The sequence below is a fragment of the Piliocolobus tephrosceles genome, chromosome 8 (genome assembly GCF_002776525.5).
Source record: "Piliocolobus tephrosceles isolate RC106 chromosome 8, ASM277652v3, whole genome shotgun sequence".
Lineage (NCBI taxonomy): Eukaryota > Metazoa > Chordata > Mammalia > Primates > Cercopithecidae > Piliocolobus > Piliocolobus tephrosceles.
This window is the reverse complement of record NC_045441.1, coordinates 95,659,235-95,686,306: the sequence shown is the minus strand read 5'-3', so window position 1 is coordinate 95,686,306 and position 27,072 is coordinate 95,659,235. Positions and strand designations below refer to the sequence as shown.

Here is a 27,072-nt window from a genome sequence, read left to right as displayed (position 1 = left end):
TAGAGATGGGGTTTCACTGTTAGCCAGGATGGTCTTGATCTCCTGACCTCGTCATCTGCCCACCTCAGCCTCCCAAAGTGCTGGGATTTACAGGCATGAACCACCATACCTGGCCAGGTTTACAGGTTTTTTTTTTTTTTTTTTTTTAACACAGGTTTTTTATGAGGCAGCATAGAAGGCTGTTTTTTGGAATGGAGGATGGGGAGTTTCCCATAACGGAGGGTAGGCTCCGGAGAACAGGGAAAAAGGAGACCATCCTGGACGGCCGGAGGGAGATGATAAAAGGAGTGATCTTCACCACTGCCTTTTTCATTCCCGGAAAGGGATAAAATGGCTTAGAGGAGTCGCCCTAAGACCAGATGATAAGTGAGTGCCTGGCACACGTCGGAGCCTTCTTGGACCAATGCTAGATTTTTGGCCTGGAGAAACGAAGAGAGGCCATGTGGATTTTTCCCTGTTAACCGGGCTCCTGGTAAACTTACTGGTAGGTGAGATCAGTGACTGATGTGCATGCACAGAGAAGCGACTGGAGGCTGAGGAGCATCCTTTGTCCGGCTGCTGTGGCCTGCTTTCTGGGGTGGAGGAGTAGGTCCACTGGGGACGTGAACTGGAGCCGCTCCCGGGTTTCAGCACCAGATAAAAGGTTCTTGTATCCGTTCAGACTCTGAGAGCATGCCAACAGACAACACGAGGCGGTGTGGAGCAACATGTTGTTTTAATGAGCACCTGGGTGCAGGTGGGCTGAGGCCTAAAATGGTGTTAGCACCAAAATGAATACAGGGTAGGGGTTTTATAGTCTTCTGTAAACAGGAAGTGTCCCAGTCTGACTTAACTGCTATGTAGTACCCAGATGGCCTCTTTCTCGATCTTCGGGGGTAGGTGTCTTCTGGCCGACTCTCTTCCTCCTTCTGCTATCTTGCTGACTCACGCTGCTGGCACAAGTGACCTTGCACCTTGGGACTGGGCCTGAGAAGGGAGGAGTTACTCATTCCTTCAAACTTTCAGACCCTGGGGAGAATCTTTCAAAAATCAAATGAACACAAATGAAAGGAAGACTGATAACCATCATTTTACTCCCTACTTTCATAAGTCCAACATTTTAAAATGTCACATATAAGTGAAATCATGCAGAATTTGTCTTTCCGTGCCTGGAAGAGCAGATTTTAAATGTTTTCTTCACACACAAAAATGATAATTATGTGAGGTGGTGATTTGTTAATTATTAACCCGATTCACTCATTCCATGCTATAAACATAAATCAAAACATCACATTTTACCCATAAATGCATTTTAATTATTATTTGTCAATTAAAAGTAAAATTAATAAAAGAAAATAGATAGCTACATTAATACTGGGGGAAAAGCATTAAAGCAAAAAGCATTTTTAGGAATAAAATATTTCTGTCTTCTAACCAATGCATTTTGTTAAATTTGTTATGATTATTGATATACTTGGATTCATTTTTCTGCTTTCATTTTATACTATTTATTATCTTTTTTATAGGTTTTATTTTTCCCCTTTCCTGACTTCATTTGTTGACTTTTTAAAAAATAAAAACATTTAAAGAAATTTCAATAGCTTCTGGGATAGATGTGGTTTTTGGTTACATTGATGAATGGTATGGTGGTGAAGTCAGATTTTAGTGCACTCCTTTCCAAGTAGTGTACTATTCATTGAGTATTTGAATCTTTCCCCTTTTTTCTACTTTCATGTTTTAGATGGTATACATTCTATTTCTACAATTTTACTGGTTGCTCTTAAATATTTTTAACGTATTGTAGAAGGTAAACATTCTATTTCTACTGTTTTACTGGTTACTCAAATATTTTTAATGTGTACATTTATTATTAAGGCCTAAAGTAAATTAATATTTATAGTTTCTTCTTGAATCATAATTGAAATTTAGAACACTAACTCTTGATTACTCTCTCTGGTGTTAGAGTGTTATTATTATCTATTGTTTTTGTTCCATCTTATTTTTCTACCCCCACGTTAGTCATCATGATACTGTTTTTTTCTTTTTTTTTGTGAGACGGAGTCTCGTTCTGTCGCCCAGGCTGGAGTGCAGTGGCCGGATCTCAGCTCACTGCAAGCTCCGCCTCCCGGGTTTACGCCATTCTCCTGCCTCAGTCTCCCGAGTAGCTGGGACTACAGGCGCCCGCCACCACACCCGGCTAGTTTTTTGTATTTTTTAGTAGAGACGGGGTTTCACCGTGTTAGCCAGGATGGTCTCGATATCCTGACCTCGTCATCCACCCGTCTCGGCCTCCCAAAGTGCTGGGATTACAGGCTTGAGCCACCGCGCCCGGCCATGATACTGTTTTATAAAGTTAATGGCTTTACCCATATACTTATTAGATTTTTTGCCCATTGTTATTATTTGCATTTCATGCCTTTCTTCTGATTTCAGTGTTCTTTAGAAATTCCTCTGTGAAGGGTCCTTTGGAAGCAGACTCTCAGTGTGTGTCTCAAAGTGTCTTTAATTTTTTTTTTTTTTTTTTTTTGAGATGGAGTCTCACTCTGTCTCCCAGGCTGGAGTGCAGTGGCACCATCTTGGCTCACTGCAACCTCCGCCTCCCTGGTTCAAGCGATTTTCCTGCCTTAGCCTCCCGAGTAGCTGGGATTACAGGTGCATGCCACCACACCCAGATAATTTTTGTATTTTTAGTAGAGATGTGGTTTTGTCATGTTGGCCAGGCTGGTCTCAAACTTCTGACCTCAGGTGATCCGCCCACCTTGGCCTTCCAAAATGTTGGGATTACGGGCATCAGCCACCATGCCTGGCCTTAAATTTTTTAGAGACAGAGTGTTGCTATGTTACCTAGGCTGGCCTTCAATTCTTGGGCTTAAGTAATCTTCTTGCCTCAGCCTCTCAAGTAGCTGGGACTACAGGTGTACTACATGCCTGGCAAAAATGGGTGTGTGTGTGTGTGGTTTTTTTTTTTTGTTTTTTTTTTTTGAGACAGAGTTTCACTCTTACTGCCTAGGCTAGAGTGCAATGGTGCGATCTCAGCTAACCGCAACCTCCGCCTCCTGGGTTCAAGCGATTCTCCTGCCTCAGCCTCCCGAGTAGATGGGATTACAGACATGTGCCACCACGCCCGCCTAATTTTGTATTTTTAGTAGAGATGGGGTTTCTTCATCTTGGTCAGGCTGGTCTTGAACTCCTGACCTTGGGTGATCTGCCCGCCTCAGCCTCCCAAAGTGTTGGGATTACAGGCGTGAGCCACTGTGCCTGGCCAAAAATGTCTTAATACTCATTTTTGAGTTGTAATTTACTTGCATATGGTATCTCAGATTGATAGTTTCTGCTGACTTCCACCTTAGGTTGTTCTGTCTACGTGACAGTCTTTTGTAAGTAATCTGTCCAATTGCCTGAAAAATTTTCCTGTGCTTTAGCCTCTTGCAGTTTCTCTATAATGCCATTGGTATATTTTCACTTTCCTGCTTGGAACTTCTTGTGCTTTTTGAATCTGAAAATTGTTGCTTTTCATCAGTTCTAGAACATTTTAGTCTGTAGTATTTTTAAATTTTGCTTTGATCTTATTCTCTTTATTCTCTTCTGGAAATTCTGTAAAGATGTATGTTGGACCTTTTCATGTTATGTAATGTGTCTCTTAATATCCTTTGTATTTTTCATCTCTTTATCTCCCTATATCTTATCCTGTGTAATTTCTTCAGGTACATATTCATTTGTTGAGTCTATTCTCAGCTGAGTTGCATCTGCTGTGTAACTCACCCACTGAGTTTTAAATTTCAATAATTATATTTTTAATTTTCATGAATCGTATTTGGTTATTTTACAGATCTTCCCAGTCCTGTTTGACATTTGTCTCAAGAGTTTTATTTTTCTTTTTATGTCTTCATCACTTTAAAGGTTTCTTTTGAATCTTGTTGGAGTTTCTTTTCCTCGTATGTTTTGCAGTTTTTGTTTGTGAGCTTGTTTTTGGAGGGCTTAATCTGTGGGTATCCTGTAAGGCTTGGCTTGAATGTGTCTGTGTCTCTTTAGAGAGAATGATATTTATTTCTGCCAAATGTCTCAGAGTTATTACTAGTGGAATCTCTTTGCACATTAATATATCAAATCCAGTTACAAAGGTAATACATTCAAATTGGATCCCAGGCATGATAAAATTTAAATCCCAACACACATAATCACTGGCCTTTGGTTACATACTCTTTTTTTTCTTTTTTTCATCCACTTTTAAAAAATATATTTATTATTATTTCTGTTTAACCCAAACAAAAAATGGTCAATATGGTTACAAATTCTTTGAGAGATTTTATTTTATTTGAAACAGCATCTTACTCTATTGCCCAGGCTGGAGTGCAGTCGCGTGATGATGGCTTACTGCAGCCACAGTCTCCCAGGCTCAAATAATTCTCACATCTCAACCTCTAGAGTAGCTGGGACTAGGGACTACTTTTTTAAATTTTTAGTTGAAATGGGGTTTCACTGTGTTGCCCAGCCTGGTCTTGAACTCCTGGGCTCAAGCAAGCCTCCCACCTCAGCCTCCTAAAGTGCTGGAATTACAGGTGTGAGCCACTGTGCCTAGCTGGGAGATCTTTTTCATACCAGGCTAGAAACCTTAGTTTTTGTTTTACCAAGAGATAGATTTCTTTCCCCTCCCCTCCCCTCCCCTCCCCTCCCCTCCCCTTCCATTCCCCTCCTTTCCATTCCCCTCCCTTCCATTCCCCTCCCTTCCATTCCCCTCCCGTTCCCCTTTTCTGACAGTCTCGCTCTGTTGCCAGGCTGTAGTGCAGTGGTGTAATCTCGGCTCCCTGCAACCTCCACCTCCTGGGTTCAAGCAGTTCTCCTGCCTCAGCCTCCCAAGTAGCTGGGATTACAGACATGTGTAACCATGCCCTACTAATTTTTGTATTTTTAGTAGAGACAGGGTTTTACCATGTTGGCCAGGCTGGTCTTGAACTCCTGACCTCAAGCAATCCACCTGCCTCTGCCACCTAAAGTGCTGGGATTACAGTCATGATTTCTTTCTAACTGTTTAGTAATCCTGGATTTTTCTCTCTCTCTCTTTTCTTTTTTTTTTTTTTTTCTGACTCAGTTACAATTACAGTCACACATTGCTTAATGATGGGGATACCTTTTGAGAAGTGTGTTGTTAGGTGATTTTGTCATTGTGTGAACATCATAGAGTGTACTACACAAACCTAGATGGTATAATCCAGTATACACCTGGGCTGTATGGTATAGCCTATTGCTCCTAGACTACAGGCCTGTACAGCATGTTACTGTACTAAATATTGTAGGCAATTGTAGCACAATGGTAAGTATGTATTCAAACATATAGAATGTATGGTAAAAATATAGTAAAAAACTTAAAACTGGTACACCTATATACGGCACTTATCAATGGAGGACTAGAACTTGCTCTAAGTGAGTCAGTGAGTGAGTGTTGAGTGAATGTGAAGGCCTAGGATATTACTGTACACAACTACAGATAGAGTCCTACACTTTATAAACAGTGTACACTTAGGTTACACTAGATTTATTTAAAAAGTAATTGTGCTATGATATTACAATGGCTATGATGTCACTAGACAACAGAAATTTTTCAGCTCCATTATAATCATATGGGACCACTGTCATACATGCAGCCCATCATTGACTGAAACATCATTATCCAGAGCATGGCTGTACCAGTTTTGTACAGGCCTGATGACTTTCTTGTGTCTCTGCATGGCCAGTAAAATCTGAACCCATTTTATTATGAAAAGTAGCAACCATCTTTATTATTCCTCCCTCCCAAGTAACTATAGCATGAAGCACCTTATTATCAGTCTGGGTTTACAATGATTGGGTCCTTGCATATTTGTTTTACTTTCTTGACAACTGAATTATGCTTTTAAGAAAAGTTTCTTTTAGCGTTTATTGATGTTTTGTACCAGAAGGATTTCCTGGTTTTTTGGTCTACTACATTTCCAGAAGTAGAAGCCAAAATGTGTTTATTGCTCTTTCCCAGGAATCCTTTTTTTTCTTCTCTGAGGAATCCTACATCTTTAGAAGGAATGCAATTCAGTTCAGCAGACAGTATTGATTGCCTTCTATGTACCAACGACTATTTATGGAAATCATTAGTTTTCTAGCAGAATTCTATCTTCGTTCAAAAAATAAAACAAATATGCTTATCTTTCTCACCATCCTTCTGCAACTATCAATTTCAAGGATTATATTATATAAAAAGAGTCAGCAGATAGGTTCCAGTACTTTAGATAAAACTCCTGTCTTGAGATAAAATTCTAGCACTTAAACTCTTGCTATTTGCAAAGTATGGATTACATTATTATTACTAATGCATGTGTGCACCCATGTGCGTGTACACACACACACACAGAAGGTCAGTGGACAAGTTACATCAAAGTTCACATATTTTTCAAAGTTGTGTATTTTTCTTTGTGTTTAGATTTTCTTCTACCTCAGTTTAAAAGATGTGATAATATGTGGTCAAGTTAATCATGCCTGGATGTTGATGACGCAGCTGAACTCACTGTGGAATGCTGTAAGTAGATACTAACTGAACTATGTCTTCACACTAATTCTTAAAAGGAGAATGGACTGCTGTGAAGCCACCTGTTGTGGGGACACCTTCTTCCCTGCTCTGTGGTCACCAGCAGCAAGTGAATTTGGTTTACTTTTGTCCAGGCACAAGCCTGGGGGAAGAGATAAAAAAGATAATAATGCTAATTTAAGAGATACATCATTAGTATTTTAAAAGGTAGATACAAATGAATATCATTTTTGGATTGAAACAAAGCTCCATTTTATTGGATAGTTTGTACTCCATTCTGGTTTTATTACTGTGTGCCTACTTCCTTTTCATGAGCATAGACTATATGTTGAGTCCATGACTATGGGAAAGATCTTTAGAGTGTGAGGTGTGCAATAGCTTTTTCTTAACTCTTGATTTTTGGAAGGGTTATTTCCATTAAAAAGAGAGGATTATGCTGGGTACAGCGGCTCATGCCTGTAATCCTTGCACTCTGGAAGGCCAAAGCAGGTGGATCACCTGAGGTCAGGAGTTTGAGACCAGCCCAACATGGTGAAACCCTGTCTCTACTAAAAATACAAAAATTAGCCATGCACAGTGGCAGTTGCCTGTAATCCCAGCTACTCAGGAGGCTGAGGCAGGAGAATCGCTTGAGCCTGGGAGGTGGAGGTTGCAGTGAGCGGAGACTGTGCCACTGCATTCCAGCCTGGGCAACAGAGCAAGACTCTGTATCATTCAAAAAAAAAAAAAAAGAAAAGAGAGGATTGGCTGGGCGCTGTGGCTCACGCCTGTAATCCAAGCATTTTGGGAGGTCAAGGTAGGCGGATCACGAGCTCAAGAGATTGAGACCATCCTGGCCAACCTCATCTCTAAACATTAGCTGGGCGTGGTGGTGTGCGCCTGTAGTCCTAGCTACTCGGGAGGCTGAGGCAGGAGAATTGCTTGAACCCAGGAGGCAGAGGTTGCAGTGAGCCAAGATCACACCACTGCATTCCAGCTTGGCAACAGAGCGAGACTCTGTCTCAAAAAAAAAAAAAAAAAAAAAGAGAGGATTACAAGGATGACCTTAGTGTACCTGGGTGATGGTATGCAAAACTGATAAGGGCAGAGGTTTTTGGAGTGGCCAGGGCTGATTGATAAACAATAACATTGATATCACACAGTATTGCTAATATTGTCAGCTAAAAGTTTACATTTGTGAACATCCAATTGCCTGTGAACAGGCAATTTCTCATTGCCTTCTGAATAAAAATATTGTTTGTGCTAAAAATGCTGATTATAATTGTGCCACATTTGAACACTCACAAATAAAAGCAGAAATAGGAGGATGGAGCAACATACAATTGTGGAAAGAGAAATTTGCTGAACATAAAGCAGTGTAACTTCCTACCCTGGCTTTGTTCCTCATTGCCATGTGCTTATAATGCTCTCCATCTTTATCCAGTGAGGTCTCTGGGCAGAAGCGTTGGCTTTTTCTAACTCCTGCCAGCTTCCTCAAGACATGTCATGATCTAAATATTGTATATATTCTTTCTCCTCTAGCAGAATTCTATCTTCGTTCAAAAAATAAAACAAATATGCAAAATATGTGGTTGATTCCACATCTTTGCTAAATGCATTTGGATGCATTTTTTTCTTCTTTATAGGTTTTCCGAAGGAAAAAGCAACATCCCCAAATATCTGTAACATAATTTAGAGATTTATCACTTTAAGCCAGTGGTTCTCAAAGTGTGGTCCTGGGACCAGTAGTATCAGCATCACCCAATACCTTGTTGGAAATGCAAATTCTTAGGCTCCATCCCAGACCTCCTGAGTCAGAAACTCTTAGGGTAGCAAACAGTAATCTGTTTTAACAACCCCCTAGATGATTCTGATGCATGCTAACGTTCGAGAATCACTGAGTTAAACTAAAAATAAAATTAAGACAGGAATACCTAATTTGTTAGCTAAGATAGGTTTGGTAAGATGAAATCAGTTCTTTTCTTGCCATTGTTGCACAGAGCGAGAGTAGTGCAACTGAGAATGGGATGGTGTCCAGATGCGATGTAAAGATGTTGAGTTAACTTATGAAGCTAGAGCCCCTGACACCTTCTCAACTCCTTTTAATTTCTTTGAGTTAAGTTTTAGAGCTTCTACAAAATGGCGCCAGGCCCCCATTCATAGGTCAGTCTGAGCACGTGATATCATCAGTGCTTCAATCATTAGCACTAAGGAGGGGTTGTGAAGTCAGCTATTGACTGGACTTTAGACAACAGGGAAAATGTTGCCACTGAAGGTTGGTTGATGGTGTAAATGACCATGTTTGTTGATACTAAAGTATCTTACAAGAAACAGACGAGAAGTTGTTGGAGGACGTGTGCTTATTTGCTTATTTTTTATTGTTGGCTGAGTCCTCTCCTCAGTGTCTCTTTGGAATGAGAAACACAAACATGTTTCAGGTTAAAAAATAGTACTGTGGCAAGAATAGTACATAAGTGCCAGCCTAGGAGTTCATATTAGAAAATGCCAGAGTGTATGTGTTTCTGCATGCATGCAGACACACTAAGAATGTCAAATACGATTTATGTGTTGTTTATTTTAGTCCTATTCCATGCTTTTTAAAATTTATGTACTCCATATTTTGTGTGCTTTGTCATGTCTTTTTGAAGTAATAATAGTAGCTAATATTTATTGAATGCTTTCTTATATGCCAGATGCTACACTAAGTATTTTATTTGCATTTTCTCAGTTTGTCTCTTTAGCCTCCTGAGTTAGGCACTATTATTTTTCCCATTTTACAGATGGAAAAAGAACTAAGCCTTAGTTAAGTCATAGCCAACATGGTTAAATGGCTAGGATGGGATTCACATTCTGATCTGTCTGACTAGAAAGTATGTGCTCTTAATTATCAGCTATTTATAAGGGAATGCCACGTCTGCCATTTGCCTTTCCCCTAACTGGCAGCATAGAATTTGTCCTCTTAAGGTTCTTTAACAATGATATAACCTTGAGCTCTGAGACCCAACTTTCATAAAACACTTGGCATTAACGAGTAATGTTCATGAAGGGTTCGGGTCCAATAAGTCCTCTAGATACTGTACATTTTGTCCCTGAATTGAATCAGCCAACCAGATTGGACTCTATTGCTTTAGATTTTCTCTTTCTGAGTTGTGCTTTTTTGCCCTAAATTCAGCTTTTGTCCAGTGGTTTGTTATATAGAAGTAACTCAATTTATTTAATCTGTCTGCTATTGAAAAACATTTAAGTTGTTTCCTATCTTTTGTTAATAAAATCTTGTGGTGAATGTCCTGTTTCTCAGTGTTTTGTTGTATGCATGTATGATTATATTGGCAGGATAAATTCTTAGAAGTAGAATTGTTAAGGCAAAGGTTGGATTCATTTATAATCACAAAATTGGCCAGGCACGGTGGCTCATGCCTCTAATCCCAGCACTTTGGGAGACTGAAGCAGGTGGATCATTTGAGGTCAGGAGTTTGAGAGACCAAGCCAACATGGTGAAACCCCGTCTCTACTAAAAATACAAAAATTAGCCGGGTGTGGTGGCAGGTGCCTGTAATCCCAGCTACTCGGTAGGCTGAGGCAGGAGAATCACTTGAATCCAGGAGGCAGTGGTTGCAGTGAGCCAAGATCGTGCCTCTGCACTGCAGCCTGGACAACAGAGCGAGACTCTGTCCCCACTAAAAAATTATATATGTATATATATATGTAAAGTCACAAAATTATGTGGAGTTATGGAGTACTTTTTGCCCCCAAATTTCCTTAGCTCTATTTTTTTTTTTTTTTTTAGATGGAGTTTTGCTCTGTCACCTACACTGGAATGCAGTGGCACGATCTCAGTACACTGCAACCTCAGCCTCCTGGGTTCAAGCAATTCTCCTGCCTTAGCCTCCTGAGTAGCTGGGATTACAGGTGCATGCCACCACACCTGGCTAATTTTTGTATTTTCAGTAGAGACAGGGTTTCACCATGTTGGTCAGGCTGGTCTCAAACTCCTGACCTCAGGTGATCCGCCCACCTTGGCCTTCCAAAGTGCTAGGATTATAGGCGTGAGCCACCATGCCAGGCCTATACTTTTTTTTATATCTGATATCACATTGTTATTTTAATTTATGTATCTCAACTCACAAGGGAGACTGAACATTATCTTATTTTTTTTTTTTTTTTTTTTTTTTTTGAGACGGAGTCTTGCTCTGTCACCCGGGCTGGAGTGCTGTGGCCGGATCTCAGCTCACTGCAAGCTCCGCCTCCCGGGTTTACGCCATTCTCCTGCCTCAGCCTCCCGAGTAGCTGGGACTACAGGCGCCCGCCACCTAGCCTGGCTAGTTTTTTGTATTTTTAGTAGAGACGGGGTTTCACCGTGTTAGCCAGGATGGTCTCGATCTCCTGACCTCGTGATCCGCCCGTCTCGGCCTCCCAAAGTGCTGGGATTACAGGCTTGAGCCACCGCGCCCGGCCTGAACATTATCTTATATGTCAGGAAACCATTTTGCATTTACATTTTTTATCCTAATTTACTATATTTTTATCAGCCAACTCAAATCATTTTTGGGAACAAGCAAAAATGTATGTGTGTATGTGTTGAAATTTCCATACTGTACTAAATAGAACATTCAAACTAACATTTCAGTCTTTTTTCTGTCTGGAAATGATGTGATGAAGAGCTTTTAGTACTAGATGCTTTAAAATATTTTAAATTTTTACATGAAACAGATCTTATTTCTTTTCAAATAATTTCAACTTTTGTTTTAGATATAAGGGGTACATGCTCAGGTTTGTTACTTGGCAATATCATGTGATGCTAAGGTTTGGGGTACAGATTCCATTATCCAGATAGTGAGCATAGTACCCAATAGGTAATTTTTCTAAACCAGCCCCCACCTTCCAGTAGTCCACATAAATATGCAGATGTGCTCCCATATTTATGTCTGTGTATGCTCCATGTTTAGCTTCCACTTATAAGTAAGAACATGCAGTATTTAGTTTTCTGCTTCTGCATTAATTTGCTTGGGATGATGGCCTCTAGCTCCATCTGTGTTGCTGCAAAGGACATGATTTCATTCTTTTTTATGGCTATACAGTATTCCGCCGTGTATATCTACCACTTTTTCTTTATTTGATGTACTATTGATTAAATATGTGGTTGATTCCACATCTTTGCTATTGTGAGTAACACAGAGATGAACATATGAGTGCATGTGTCTTTTTGGTAGAATGATTTATTTTCCTTTGGATATTTACCCAGTAATGGGATTACTGGGTTGAATGGTAGCTCTGTTTTTAAGTTCTTTGAGAAATCTCCAGACTGCTTCCCATAGTGGTTAGATTAATTTACATTCCCACCAATGGTGTATAAGTGTTCTCTTTTCTCCACAACTTTGCCAGAATCTGTTGTTGTGTGACTTTTTAATAATAACCATTCTGAGCCAGGCATGGTGGCTCACACCTGTAATCCCAGCACTTTGGGAGGCCAAGGCAGGCGGATCATGAGGTCAAGAGATTAAGACCATCCTGACCAACCTGGTGAAACCCTGTCTCTACTAAAAATGCAAAAAGTAGCTGGGCGTGGTGGCATGCGCCTGTAGTCCCAGCTACTCAGGAGACTGAGGCAGGAGAATCGCTTGAGCCTGGGAGGCAGAGGTTGCAATGAGCTGAGCCGAGATTGTGCCACTGCACTCCAGTCCGGCGATAGAGCAAGACTCTGTCTAAAAAAAAAAAAAAAAAAAAAAGTCATTCTGACTGGTATGAGACAATATCTTTTTTTTTTCATGGCAGAGTCTTGCTCTGTTATCCAGGCAAGAGTGCATTGGTCTAATCTCAGCTCACTGCAACCTCCACTTGTCAGGTTCAGGCAATTCTCGTGCCTCGGCCTCCCGAGTAGCTGGGACTACAGGCGTGCACCACCACCCCTGGCTAATTTTTGTATTTCTAGTAAAGATGGGGTTTTGCCATGTTGGCTAGGATCGTCTTGAACTCATGGCCTCAAGTGATCCGTCACTTTGGACTCCCAAAGTGCTGGGATTACAGGCATGAGCCACTGTGCCTGATCTCATTGTGATTTCAATTTGCATTTATCTGATAATGATGCGGAGCATTTTCTCATCTGTTTCTTGGCCACTTGTATTTCTTCTTTGAGAAGTGTCTGTTCATGTTCTTTGCCTATTTTTATGGGGTTGTTTTTGCTTGTTGATTTAAGTTCCCTATAGATTCTGGATATTAGGACTTTGTTGAATGCATAGTTTGCAAATATTCTCTCTCATTCTGTAGGTTGTCTGTCTGCTTCATTGATAGTTTCTTTTGCTGTACAGAAGTTCTTTAGTTAGGTCACATTTGTCTATTACTGTTTTTGGTGCAATTGTTTTTGGGGACTTTCTCATTTCTTAATGCATTTTGTTTATTCTTTTTAGATTGATTTTTCCACAGTGAAAAATGTGATTCCAGATAAATATATACTGTCTACTTTGCAAAGGTGGCGTTTAAATGTGCTGCGTTTGAATTTTCGTGGTTGTCTTCTCCGACCCAAAACTTTCAGATCTGTCAGTAAGTATGTTCATTACAACTATTTGTCTTGCTTTCCTGTATCACAATTAAACAAATATACAGAAAAGCATAGATTAGAAAGGAAACTTCAGTGACAGTTTTAGGTCATAAGGATACCAATTATAACCATTTAAAAAGTTTATAATATAGTACAGCTTTTACTGTGTGCCCTGGGAGTTGGTTCTTTGTCTATTCTGTGTGTGTGTGTGTGTGTGTGTGTGTTTTTTTTTTTTTTTTTTTTTTTTTTGAGACAGAGTCTTACTCTGTCTCCCAGGCTGGAGTGCAGTGGCATGATCTTGGATCACTGCAACCTCTGGCTCCTGGGTTCAAATGATTCTCGTGCATCAGCCTGCCGAGTAGCTGGGACTACAGGCATGTGCCACCACGCCTGGCTAATTTTTTTGGTATTTTTAGTAGAGACAGAGTTTCACCATGTTGACCAGGCTGGTCTCAAACTCCTGACCTCAAGTGATCCACCTGCCTTGGCCTCCAAAAGTGCTGGGATAACAGGAGTGAGCCACTGAGCCCAGCCGGTTCTTTGTCTATTCTTGACTACTCTTTTAGGGTCTAGTATTTGTATATCTATGGATCATCAATTTTTTTCTACTAAAAATTATAAAACATACTCTTATTTTTAAAAATCTAACAATAGACAGTAAAACCATCTTTTTTCACCTCCCTCAAACTCATTCACTTAGTCAAAGGCATCCGATGTTATCAGTTTTCTGTTTTTCTAAAATACATTTCTATATATGTGATTAAAAATACACAACTTTACAACATGAAAGGAGTCATATTGTTTTATATTTTCTTTTATGTCCTGAAAATCTCTCCATGTCAGTACATTTAGATTCACTACATTCTTTTAAATACTGTAAAATTATTTTCTGTATTGTAGATGTAACATGCTTTATTTAACGTTCTTCCTTTTGATGGACATTGAGATTATTTACAATTTTTTCCAAACTGACTGCTTTGTACTTCCATTGTGATATTTGTCTTTAATCTATATATCCTTTAACCTATATATTCTTTGAGATGTATTTTCTATCTATCATATAAGTATTTCTGGAAATGAAAGAAACAGTATATTTCAAAAAAAAGTAGACATTCATATTGACTCCAGATTATTGGGAGAACCTGCTTCCAATGTTTAACAAGGGTTCTTTTTCTATTTCCTATGTGACTTGGCTGGGTTGAGAAATAAAGGGAAAGAGCACAAGAGAGAGAAATTTAAAGCTGGGTGTCCGGGGGAGACATCACGTGTTGGCAGGATCCGTGATGTTCCCTGAACCGTCAAACCAACAAGTTTTTATTAGCGATTTTCAAAAGGGGAGGGAGTGCACGAATAGGGTGTGGATCACAGACATCATCATCACAAGGTAATAAAATATTACAAAGCAAATTGAGGCAGGGCAAGATCACAGGACCACCAGATGGGGCGAAATTAAAATTGCTAATGAAGTTTCAGGCATGCATTGTCATTGATAACATCTTATCAGGAAACAGGGTTTGAGAGCAGACAACCTATCTGACCAAAATTTATTAGGTGGGAATTTTCCTCCTCCTAATAAGCCTGGGAGGGCTACAGGAGACCGGGGCTTATTTCATCCCTTTGGCTTCGACCATAAAAGACGGCACGCTTCTAAAGGGGGCCGTTCATAGGCCTACCCTCTGGGCGCATTCTCTTTCTCAGGGATGTTCCTTGCTGAGCAGAAATATAGCTCTGTTCCATCCGGCTCACCGGCGGCCAGTTCAAAGTTACCTCTCTTGTTCCCTGAACATCGCTGTTATCCTGTTCTTTTTTAAAGATGCCCAGATTTCATATTGTTCAAACACACATGCTCTACAAACAATTTGTGCAGTTGACACAATCACAGGGTCCTGAGGTGACATTCATTCTCCTCAGCTGACAAAGAAAATGACGGGATTAAGAGATTAAAGAAAGGCATAGGAAAACACAAGGGTATTGATTGGGGAAGTGATAAATGTCCATGAAATCTTCACAATTTATGTTCAGAGATTACAGTAAAGACAGTCGTAAGAAATTATAAAAGTATTAATTTGGGGAACTAATAAATGTCCATGAAATCTTCACAATTTATGTTCTTCTGCTGTGGCTTCAGCCAGTCTTTCCGTTTGGGGTCCCTGACTTCCTGCAACACCAGATAATGAGAAAGAATGTCAACATAAATGTACAAATACCAGTTGAATAAGTCTAAAGATATTAAAGGGTAAAATGAAGTTGCATGAGAAAGCTATATATTGTATATAAAATCTAATACCATTTGTATATAACTTTTCAATTTGCAAAATTATGTATATTTTTACTTTTATTTTGAAATAATTTCAAACAATATACATTACAATAGATTTTTAAGTACACACACATATGGTGACATATAAAAAGCATGCATGAGAAAGAAAAACTCCAAATACAAGACAGTGATTGTAAAAGTGGATAGAGAGAGTTGAATGGAAAGGGGAAGAAGTGCACAAGGAGTTTCAACTGTGTCTGTACATTTTTTATTGAAAAAAGTTATGCAAAATGGAATAATTCTGATTGCTTATTGCTGGTGCTACACAAAGCTGTAGTTTTTTGTATGATGTTATTGTATCTGACCATGTATTAAGCTTTCTTCTTGGTTTTAATAGTTTGTCAATTGATTCTCTTGAATTTTCTAGGTAGACTGTCATATCTGGAACAGTTTCATTTTCATTCATGCCTATTCTTATCTCTTTTCTCTTTTTCTCATTTTATTACATTGCTTAGGACATTTTTTGCAATGTTGAAAAGCAGCAGGGATATGCAGGAGTCTTGTACATGGCTCCTTTTTCATATTTTTCATGAAAATAATGTTAATACATCTTCTAATTTCTGGGATACATCCTGTATGGGGATATAATGCTGTTTTCACCTTTATAGCAACTGTGTCCTGCATGTTCCTCATTCCGTCTGGTTACATCTGCCTTTGGATTTTTAGGAACTATTCGTTTCTGATCCACCAAGGCCATTCTTGCTTTGCCTTCCATGCATGTTACACATTTTTGAAAAAGAAATTCATTCTTGGATTTTGGGCAGGAGAGAGAAGCTGAACGTGTGCTTAGTCTGCCATTTTTAACCAATTTATTATGTTTGTAATAATAAAAAGTTAATAAAATAATTATAAACCTTAAAGTGTTAGCCACCCAAACTTGCTCTCTCTGTCTCTGTTTTATTATTATTATTATTATTATACTTTAAGTTCTAGTATACATAGGTATACATGTGTCATGTTGGTTTGCTGCACCCATCAACTCATCATTTACATTAGGTATTTCTCCTAATGCTATCCCTCCCCCAGCCCCCATCCCCTGATAGGCCCTGGTGTGTGATGTTCCCCACACTGAGTCCAAGTGATCTCATTGTTCAGTTCCCACCTATGAGTGAGAACATGTGGTGTTTGATTTTCTGTCCTTCTGATAGATTGCTCAGAATGATGGTTTCCAGCTTCATCCCTGTCCCTGCAAAGGACATGAACTCATCCTTTTTATGGCTGTATAGTATTCCATGGTGCTATGTGCCACATTTTCTTGATCCAGTCTATCATTGATGGGCATTTGGATTGGTTCCAAGTCTTTGCTATTGTGAATAGTGCTGCAGTAAACATATGTGTGCATGTGTCTTTATAGTAGCATGATTTATAAACCCAGTAATGGATTCAAATGGTAATTCTAGTTCTAGATCCTTGAGGAATCACCACACTGTCTTCCACAATGGTTGAACTAATTTACACTCCCACCAACAGTGTAAAAGCATTCCTATTTCTCCACATCCTCTCCAGCATCTGTTGTTTCCTGACTTTTTAATGATTGCCTTTCTAACTGGCTTGAGATGGTATCTCATTGTGGTTTTGATTTGCATTTCTCTGATGACCAGTGATGATGAGCTTTTTTTCATGTGTCTTTTGGCTGCATAGATGTCTTCTTTTGAGAAGTGTCTGTTCGTATCCTTTGCCCACTTTTCGATGGGGTTGTTTTTTTCTTGTAAATTTGTTTGAGTTCGTTGTAGATTCTGGATATTAGCCCTTTGTCAGATGGATAAATTGTAAAATTTTTCTCCCATTCTGTAGGTTGCCTGTTCACTCTGGTGGTAGTTTCTTTTTCCGTGCAGAAGCTCTTTAGTTTAATTAGATTCCATGTTTCTGTTTTGGCTTTTGTGGCCATTGCTTTTGGTGTTTTAGTCATGAAGTCCTTTCCCATGCCTGTGTCCTGAATGGTATTTCCTAGGTTTTCTTCTAGGGTTTTTGTGGTTTTAGGTCAGACATTTAAGTCTTTAATCCATCTTGAATTAATTTTTGTATAAGGTGTAGGGAAGGGATCCAGTTCCAGCTTTCTGCATATGGCTAGCCAGTTTTCCCAACACCATTTATTAAATAGGGAGTCCTTTCCCCGTTTCTTGTTTTTGTCAGGTTTGTCAAAGATCAGATGCTTACAGATGTCTGGTGTTATTTCTGAGGCCTCTGTTCTGTTCCATTGGTCTATATATCTGTTTTGGTACCAGTACCATGCTGTTTTGGTTACTGTAGCCTTGTAGCATAGTTTGAAGTCAGGTAGTGTGATGCCTCCAGCTTTGTTCTTTTTATTTAGGATTGTCATGGCTATGTGGGCTCTTTTTTTGTTCCATATGAACTTTAAAGTAGTTTTTTCTTCTATGAAGAAAGTCATTGGTAGCTTATTGGGGATGGCATTGAATCTATAAATTACCTTGGGCAGTATGGGCATTTTTGTGATATTGATTCTTCCTATGGATGAGCATGGAATGTTCTTCCATTTGTTTGCATTGTCTTATTTCATTGAGCAGTGGTTTGTAGTTCTCATTGAAGAGGTCCTTCACATCCCTTATAATTTATATTCCTAGGTATTTTATTCTCTTTGCAGCAATTGTGAATGGGAGTTTACTCATGATGTGCCTCTCTATTTGTCTGTTAATGGTGTATAGAAATTCTTGTGATTTTTGCACATTGATTTTGTATCCTGAGACTGCTGAAGTTGCTTATCAGCTTAAGGAGACTTTGGGCTTCAATGATGGGTTTTTCTAAATACACAATCTTGTCATTTGCAAACAGAGACAATTTGACTTCCTGTTTTCCTCATTGAATACCCTTTATTTTTTTCTCTTGCCTGATTGCCCTGGCCAGAACTTCCAATACTTGTTGAATAGGAGTGGTGAGAGAGGGCATCCTTGCCTTGTGTTTATGTGATGGATTACGTTTATTGATTTGCGTATGTTGAACCAGCCTTGCATTCCAGGGATGAAGCTGACTTGATCGTGGTGGATAAGTGTTTTGATGTGCTGCTGGATTTGATTTGCCATTATTTTATTGAGGATTTTTGCATCGATGTTTATCAGGGATATTGGTCTAAAATTCTCTTTTTTTGTTGTGTCTCTGCCAGGTTTGGTATCAGGATGATGTTGGCCTCATAAAATGAGTTGGGGAGGATTCCCTCTTTTTCTGTTGATTGGAATAGTTTCAGGAGGAATGGTACCAGCTCCTGTTTGTACTTCTGGTAGAATTTGGCTGTGAATCTGCCTGGTCCTGGACTTTTTTTGGTTGCTGGGCTATTCATTATTGCCTCAATTTCAGATCCTGTTATTGGTCTATTCAGAGATTCAACTTCTTCCTGGTTTAGTCTTGGGAGGGTGTATGTGTCCAGAAATTTATCGATTTCTTCTAGATTTTCTAGTTTATTTGCATAGAGGTGTTTATAGTATTCTCTGATGATAGTTTGTATTTCTGTGGGGTCAGTGGTGATATCACCTTTATCATTTTTTAATGAGTATATTTGATTCTTCTCTCTTTTCTTCTTTATTAGTCTTGCTATTGGTCTATCAATTCTGTTGATCTTTTTAAAAAACAAACTCCGGCCGGGCGTCGTGGCTCATGCCTGTAATCCCAGCACTTTGGGAGGCCAAGGCGGGTGGATCACAAGGTCAGGAGATCAAGACCATTCTGGCTAACATGATGAAACCCCATTTCTACTAAAAATACAAAAAAATTAGTCGGGCGTGGTGGCGGGCGCCTCAAGTCCCAGCTACTTGGGAGGCTGAGGCAGGAGAATGGTGTGAACCCAGGAGGCGGAGCTTGCAGTGAGTTGAGATCGCACCACTGCACTCCAGCTTGGGCGACAGAGCAAGACTCCATTTTGAAGGGTTTTTTTTGTGTCTATCTCTTTCAATTCTGCTCTGATCTTAGTTATTTCTTGTCTTCTGCTAGGTTTTGAATGTGTTTGCACTTGCTTCTCTAGTTCTTTTAATTGTGATGTTAGGGTGTCGATTTTAGATCTTTCCAGCTTTCTCTTGTGGGCATTTAGTGCTATAAATTTCCTTCTACACACTGCTTTAAATGTGTCCCAGAGATTCTGGTACATTGTGTCTTTGTTCTCATTGGTTTCAAAGAACATGTTTATTTCTGCCGTCATTTCATTATCTACCCAGTAGTCATTCAGGAACAAGTTGTTCAGTTTCCATGAAGTTGTGCAATTTTGAGTGAGTTTCTTCATCCTGAGTTCTAATTTGATTGTACTGTGGTCTGAGAGACAATTTGTTGTGATTTCTGTTCTTTTACATTTGCTGAGGAGTGCTTTACTTCCAATTATGTGGTCAATTTTAGAATAAGTGTGATGTGGTGCTGAGAAGAATGTATATTCTGTTGATTTGGGATGGAGAGTTCTGTAGTTGTCTATTAGGTCTGCTTGTTGCACAGCTGAGTTCAGGTCCTGGATGTCCTTGTTAACCTTCTCTCTCATTGATCTATCTAATATTGACAGTGGGGTGTTAAACTGTCCTATTATTGTTTGGGAGTCTGAGTCTCTTTGTAGGTCTCTAAGGACTTGCTTTATGAGTCTGGGTGCTCCTGTATTGGGTTCATATATATTTAGTATAGTTAGCTCTTCTTGTTGAATTGATCCCTTTACCATTATGTAATGGCCTTCTTTGTTTCTTTTGATCTTTGTTGGTTTAAAGTCTGTTTTATCAGAGACCAGGATTGCAACCCCTGCTTTTTTTGCTTTCCATTTGCTTGGTAGATTTTCCTCCATCCCTTTATTTTGACCCTGTGTGCGTCTTTTCACATGAGATGGGTCTCCTGAATACAGCACACTGATGGGTCTTGACTCTTTATCCAATTTGCCAGTCTGTATCTTTTAATTGGAGCATTTAGCCCATTTATATTTAAAGTTAATATTTTGTATGTTAATTTGATTCTGTCATTATGATATTTGCTGGTTATTTTGCCTGTTAATTGATGCAGTTTCTTCATCTCAGTGATGGTCTTTACAATTTGGCATATTTTTGCAGTGGCTGGTACCAGTTGTTTCTTTCCATGTTTAGTGCTTCCTTCAGGAGCTCTTCTTGTAAGGCAGGCTTGGTGGTGACAAAATCTCTCAGCATTTGCTTGTCTGTAAAGGATCTTATTTCTCCTTCACTTATGAAGCTTAGTTTGGCTGGATATGAAATTCTGGGTTGAAAATTATTTTAAGAATGGTAAAGTGCAGTATTTGGGCAGGAGTGCCCTGTTTTTCCAGGTAGTGTGTCACAGCTTCCCTTGGATAGGAAAGGGAAATCTCCCAACCCCTTGCACTTCCCGGGTGAGGCAACGCCCTGCGCTGCTTAGGCACGCCCTGTGTGGGCTGCACCCACTGACCAACCAGTCCCAGTGAGATGAACCAGGTACCTCAACTGGAAATGCAGACATCACCCATCTTCTGCATCAATCACATTGGGAGCTGCAGACAAGAGCTGTTCCTATTCGGCCATCTTGGAACGCCCCTTGTCTCTCTCTTTGTCTGTCCCTCTTTCCCTATGTGTGTGTACACACATATATACACATATGAAATATACATAGAAAATATACTATTAAATAAATCTGCATTTTCTGAAGGAAGGAAATGGACTCAAGATGCAACATTCAGGGTTTCAGTTTGACCTAAGATTTTCATGATAGCAATGGTAGTTGAATAGTGGAATGAGTTTCTGAGAAATAGCAAGGCATGCTTATCTGGAAGCTTTTGTTTATTGAGGTACATATTATGTAACATAAAATTCACCTTTTTAACCATTTTAAAGAGTACAATTCAGTGGTTTTTATTATATTAACAATGTTGAGCAACCATCACTATTTAATTCTAGACCATTTTCATCAGCCCAAAGAGAAGGCTCATAGCCATTCTGCCCTTTGTTTCTTTTCTTACACAATTGCTCATTGAGAAAGCTCCTACTTTGCTGAGTGTTCTTATAAAAGGGTAATGGGATTTTGTCAAATGCCTTTTCTGAGTCAACTGAAATGGTTTTCTCCTCCTTCCTTCTATTAATATCATGTATATTACGTTGATTGATTTTTTTTGTCTGTTGAACCACCCTTGAATTCCTGAGATCAGTCTCACTTGTTCGTACATCATGGTGTATAATCCTTTTAATATGCTGCTGGACTCTGTTTGCTAATATTTTTTTTTTTTTTGAGACAGAGTCTCCCTCTGTTGCCCAGGCTGGAGTGCAGTGGCCGGATCGCAGCTCACTGCAAGCTCCGCCTCCTGGGTTCACGCCATTCTCCTGCCTCAGCCTCCTGAGCAGCTGGGACTACAGGCACCCGCCACCTCATCCAGCTGGTTTTTTTTTTTTTTTTTTTTGTATTTTTTAGTAGAGACGGGGTTTCACTGGGTTAGCCAGGATGATCTCAGTCTCCTGACCTCGTGATCCACCCGTCTTGGCCTCCCAAAGTGCTGGGATTACAGGCTTGAGCCACCGCGCCTGGCTGCTAATATTTTTAAAAGGATATTTGCATCTATATTTAAAAGGAATATTACTCTGTAGTTTTTCCTTCTTGTGATGTCTTTGGCTTCCTTATCAGGATAATATTGGCTTCATCGAATGAGGTAGGAGGTATTTTTTTGGGAAGAGTTTGAGGATTAATGTTTGGTTTAAGGTTTGAGGATTAAATGTTTGGTAAAATTTGCCCATGAAGCCATCTGGTCCTAGGCTCTCTCTTGGAGGTTTTTTGTTTGTTTGTTTGTTTGTTTTGAGATGGATTCTCGCTCTGTCACCCAGGCTGGAGTGCAGTGGTGCAATCTTGGCTCACTGGAACCTCTGCCTTCCGGGTTCAAGCGATTCTTCTGCCTCAACCTCCTGAGTACCTGGGATTACAGGTGAGTGCCATCATGCCTGGCTAATTTTTGTATTTTGAGTAGAGACAGGGTTTTGCTACATTGGCCAGGTTGGTCTTGAACTGCTGACCTCAAGTGATCCACCTGCCTCAGCCTCCTAAAGTGCTGAGATTACAGGCATGAGCCGGGCCTTGTTGAAGGTTTTTTGATTGCTGATTTAGTATTTTTACTGATTATAGTGCTATTTAGATTTTCTGTCTCTTCTTGAGTGAGTTTTGGTAGTTCGTGTGTTTCTAGGAATTTGTCAATTCCGTGTAGTTTATCTAATTTGTTGGGGTACAACAGTTCATAATATTCTCTTATGATCCTTTTTACTTCTGTAAAGTCAGTACTAATGTACCCACTTTCATTTCTAATTTTAGTAACATTAGTCTTTTTGTTTTCCTCGTCAGTCTAGGTAAAGGTTTGCAAATTTTGTTGATTGTTTCAAAAAACCAACTGTTTGGTTCTTTTTTCATTGTTGTAAAAAATATATAACATAAAAATTACCATTTTAACCACTTTTATGTGTACAGTTCTGTAGCATTAAGTATATTCACGTTCTTGTGCAACCATCATCACTGATGCATCTCCAGAACTTTTTCAGCTCACAAAACTGATAATTTGTACCCATTAAGTACTAAATCCTCTTTTCTCCCTCCTCCTGGGTCCTGGCAGTCACCATTCTACTTTCCATCTCTGTGGATTTGATGACTCTAGGTGCCTCATATAAGTGGAATCAAACAATAATTGTTCTTTTGTGCCTAGCTTACTTCACTTAGCACAGTATCATCAGGGTTTACTCCTTTTAGCATGTGTCAGAATTTCCTTTTTAAGGGTAAATAATATTTTATTTTATGTAATACCACATTTTGTTTATCCATTCTTCCAATAATAGACACTAAAGTTGCTTCAATCATTTAGGCATTGCAAATAATAGTACTATAAATACGGATATTCAAAAAAACCTTATTTTTGTTAATTCTCTATTTTCTGTTTTGCTTATCTCCACTCCAATTTTTTTTTTTTTCTTTTTTGGTGAGAGGGTCTCACTCTGTTTCCCAGGCTAGAGTACACTGGCATGATCACAGCTCACTGCAGCCTCAACTTGTTGGGCTTAAGTGATCCTTCCACCTCCCACCTAAGTAGCTAGGACTATAGGTGGCCACACCTGGCTAATTAAAAAAAAAATTTTGTAGAGACGGGATCTGACTGTGTTACCCAGGCTGGTCTTGAACTCCTGAACTCAAGAGATCTTCCTGCCTCAGCCTCCCAAAATGCTAAGATTACAGGTGTGAGCCTCTGCACCCAGTCCACGTCAGTCTTTATTATTCTGGTTGACTTGGGTTTTGTTGGCTCTTCTTTTCTAGTTTCTTCAGGTTAAAAGTTAGGTTATTGATTTAAGAACTTTCTTTTCTTTTATTCTTTTTTTAAAATTAACATTTATTTAGAGATGGAGTCTTGCTCTGTTGCCCAGGCTGGAGTGCAGTGGCTTGATCTTGGCTCACTGCAACCTCTGCTAGTAGAGACGGGGTTTCACCATGTTGGCCAGGCTGCTCTCGATCTCCTGACCTCAGGTGATCTACCTGCCTTGGCCTCTCAAACTGCTAGGATTACAGGTGTGAGCCACTGCGCCCAGCCATAAACTTTATTCTTAAGAGAAATTTCAGGTTCTCAGCAAAATTGAGCAAAAAGATATAGAGATTTCCCATATACCTCCTTCCCCGACACATACATAGCCTCCCCACTATCAACATTACCAACAAGAATGACACACTGTTACAATTGGTGAAGCTATATTTACACATCATTATCACCCAAAGTCCATACTTTATATAGGGTTCACTCTTAGTGTTGTATATTGTATGACTTTGGACAAATTTACAGTGATATTTGTGTTCACCATTATAATATTGTACTGAGTAGTTTCATTCCTTTAGGAATCCTCTGTGCTGTGCCTGGTCATCCCCCCTCACCCTGCTAGTTCCTGACAACCACCACTCTTTTTGTTTTCTACATAGTTTTGCCTTTTCTGGAATGTCATATAGTTGGAATCGTACAGTATGTAGCCTTTTCAGATGGGCTTCCTTCACTTACTAATGTGCACTTAGATTTCTTTTATATCTTTCCACAGCTTGATACATCATTTTTTTAGTGCTGAATAATAATCCATTGTCTGAATGTACCACCAATTTACTAACTCACCTATCGAAAGACATCTTGGTTGTTTCCAAGTTTGAGCAAATATGAATAAAGTTGTTATAAACATTTGTGTGAAGGTTTTTGTATAGACAGAAGCTTTCAGCTCCTTTGGGTAGATACCAAGGAACATGATTGCTGGATTGTATGGTAAGGGTATGTGCTGTTTTGTAAGAAAGTGCCAAACTGTCTTCCAAAGTTGGCTGTACCATTTTGCATTCTCATCAGCAATGAATGAGAGTTTCTGTTGCTCCACATCCTCATCAGCAATGAATGGGAATTCCTGTTGCTCTACATCCTCATCAGCATTTGGTGCTGTCACTGTTCTGGATTTTGGCCATCCTAATAGGTGTGTCTGGGTATCTCATTACTGTTTTAATTTACATTTCCCTGATGACATTTGTTATGGAGCATCTTCTCATATGCTTCTATCTTTCTGGTGAGGTGTCTGTTAAGGTCTTTGGCCCATTTTTAACCAGGTTGTTTTCTTATTGTTTTGTTTTTGTTTTTGTTTTGAGACAGAGACTTGCTCGTTCGCCCAGACTGGAGTACTGTGGTGCAATCTTGGCTCACTGCAACCACACCTCCCCAGTCAAGCAATTCTCATGCCTCAATCTCCTGAGTAGCTGGGATTACAGGTGTGCACCAGCATGCCTGGCTAATTTTTGGAGTTTTAGTAGAGATGGGATTTTGCCATGTTGGCCAGGCTGGTCTTTAACTCCTGACGTCAAGTGATTTGCCTGCCTCAGCCTCCTGAAGTGGTGGGATTACAGGTGTGAGCCACCATGCCCAGCCTGGATTGTGAAGTTTTAACCACTATACATAAGATATATATGATATATGTTGATATATGTATCTGAGGTCAAGATAGCCTGTAAACATTTTCTTTGTTTAAATTTTTAATATTTTGTGTCTAAAATATATTTCACATAGTGTTTATCTGGAAGTGTACTTCTTAGTACCATTGTCTTCATCACAGAAACAACTGAGCATTCAAGCCTGAGTAGACCTTGATCTTTTTTAAGGAAGCAAAGGTAATGTCTGTCTTAACTTGGTAATATTTTTAATTTACTGAAAATTATTTGATCAGACCCATTTTAATTCCAGCAAACTTGAGTGTATCAAAGATCAAAACCATTCTTAACACATGGACACATAGAGGGGAATGATGGACACTGGGGCTTACTGGAGGGTGGAGGGTGGAGGAGGGGGAGGATCAGCAAAAATAACTAACACATACTAGGCTTAATACCTGGGTGACTAAATAATCTATACAACAAACCCCTGTGACATGAGTTTACCTATATAACAAACCTAATACATGTACCCTTGAAACTGAAATTAAAGTTAAAAAACAATTCTCAGAGATGTTTTAGTTTTTCTATTATTTCTCCTGCCCCACCCCCACCCCTACCCCAGCTAAGATCAGTTCATCTATTGGTGTGTGGAGAATTACACACATTTCTGGGAAGATTGGTTTTCTGACAGTTAGATTGAAGATAAATTTTGGCTGCTCTTTTGGGCTGTTTGGCTGACTGAACACAACAGTTGTAACCCTTATACCAGTAAAATTTTAGAAAATTAACTGTAGAATGTTATCTTAAATATTTAAGGCAGGGTACAGTGCCAAGGCACGTGGATCACTTGAGGCCAGGAGTTTGAGCCCAGCCTGGCCAACATGATGAAACCTTGTCTTACTAAAAATACAAAAATTAGCCAGGTATGGTGACGTGCGACTGTGGTTCCAGCTACTTGGACGGCTGAGACATGAGAATTGCTTGAACCCGTGAGGTGGAGGTTACAGTGTGCCAAGATCATGCCACTGCATTTCAGCTTGGGTGACAGAGCAAGACTGTGTCAGAAAAAAAAAAAAAAAAAGGCTGGGCGTGGTGGCTCATACCTGTAATCCCAGCACTTTGGGAGGCCGAGGCAGACGGATCACGAGGTCAAGAGATTGAGACCATCCTGGCTAACACGGTGAAACCCTGTCTCTACTAAAAATACAAAAAATTAGCTGTGCATGGTGGCGGGTGCCTATAGTCCCAGCTACTCGGGAAACTGAGGCAGGAGAATTGCTTGAACCCGGGAGGTAGAGGTTGTAGTGAGCCGAAATAGCGCCACTGCACTCCAGCCTGGGCGACAGTATGAGACTCCGTGTCAAAAAAAAAAAAATCCTTAAAAGACAGATGAGGGCACAGACTTACAGAATTTAGACAAGTAGATCCTCATTATTGGCCAGGGACGGTGGTCCTATAATCCCAGCACTTTGGGAAGCCGAGGTGGGCGGATCATTTGAGGTCAGGAGTTTGAGACCAGCTTGGCCAACATGGTGAAACTCTGTCTCTACTAAAAATATAAAATTTAGCCAGGCGTGTTGGCGGGTGCCTGTAATCCCAGCTACCTGGGAGACTGAGGCAGGAGAATCACTTGAACCCGGGAGGCAGAGGTTGTGGTGAGCCAAGATGGTGCCATTGCACTCCTGCCTGGGTGACAGACAGAGGGAGGCTCCAACTCAGAAAAAAAACAGATCTTCATTACTGAATCCCTTCGATTTGCCAATTTGCCAGAGCAGGAGACTCAAGATTTCTCAGAAACAGACATGAATTGATCCAGGGTATAGGCTCCAGAGGATGGAAAGCTGAATG

The 27,072-nt window shown here is 39.8% G+C and overlaps 1 protein-coding gene across 1 annotated transcript in view; it reads left to right on the top strand.

Moving 5' to 3' along the window:
• Positions 1 to 27,072, top strand: part of FBXL13 (F-box and leucine rich repeat protein 13) — a 277,980-nt gene that overhangs the window by 94,834 nt on the left and 156,074 nt on the right. The window contains exons 8-9 of the mRNA XM_023192514.2: positions 6,428 to 6,523; positions 12,916 to 13,048. Of these exons, the coding sequence (XP_023048282.2) occupies positions 6,428 to 6,523; positions 12,916 to 13,048 (229 nt within the window). The remainder of the gene's footprint in view (positions 1 to 6,427; positions 6,524 to 12,915; positions 13,049 to 27,072) is intronic.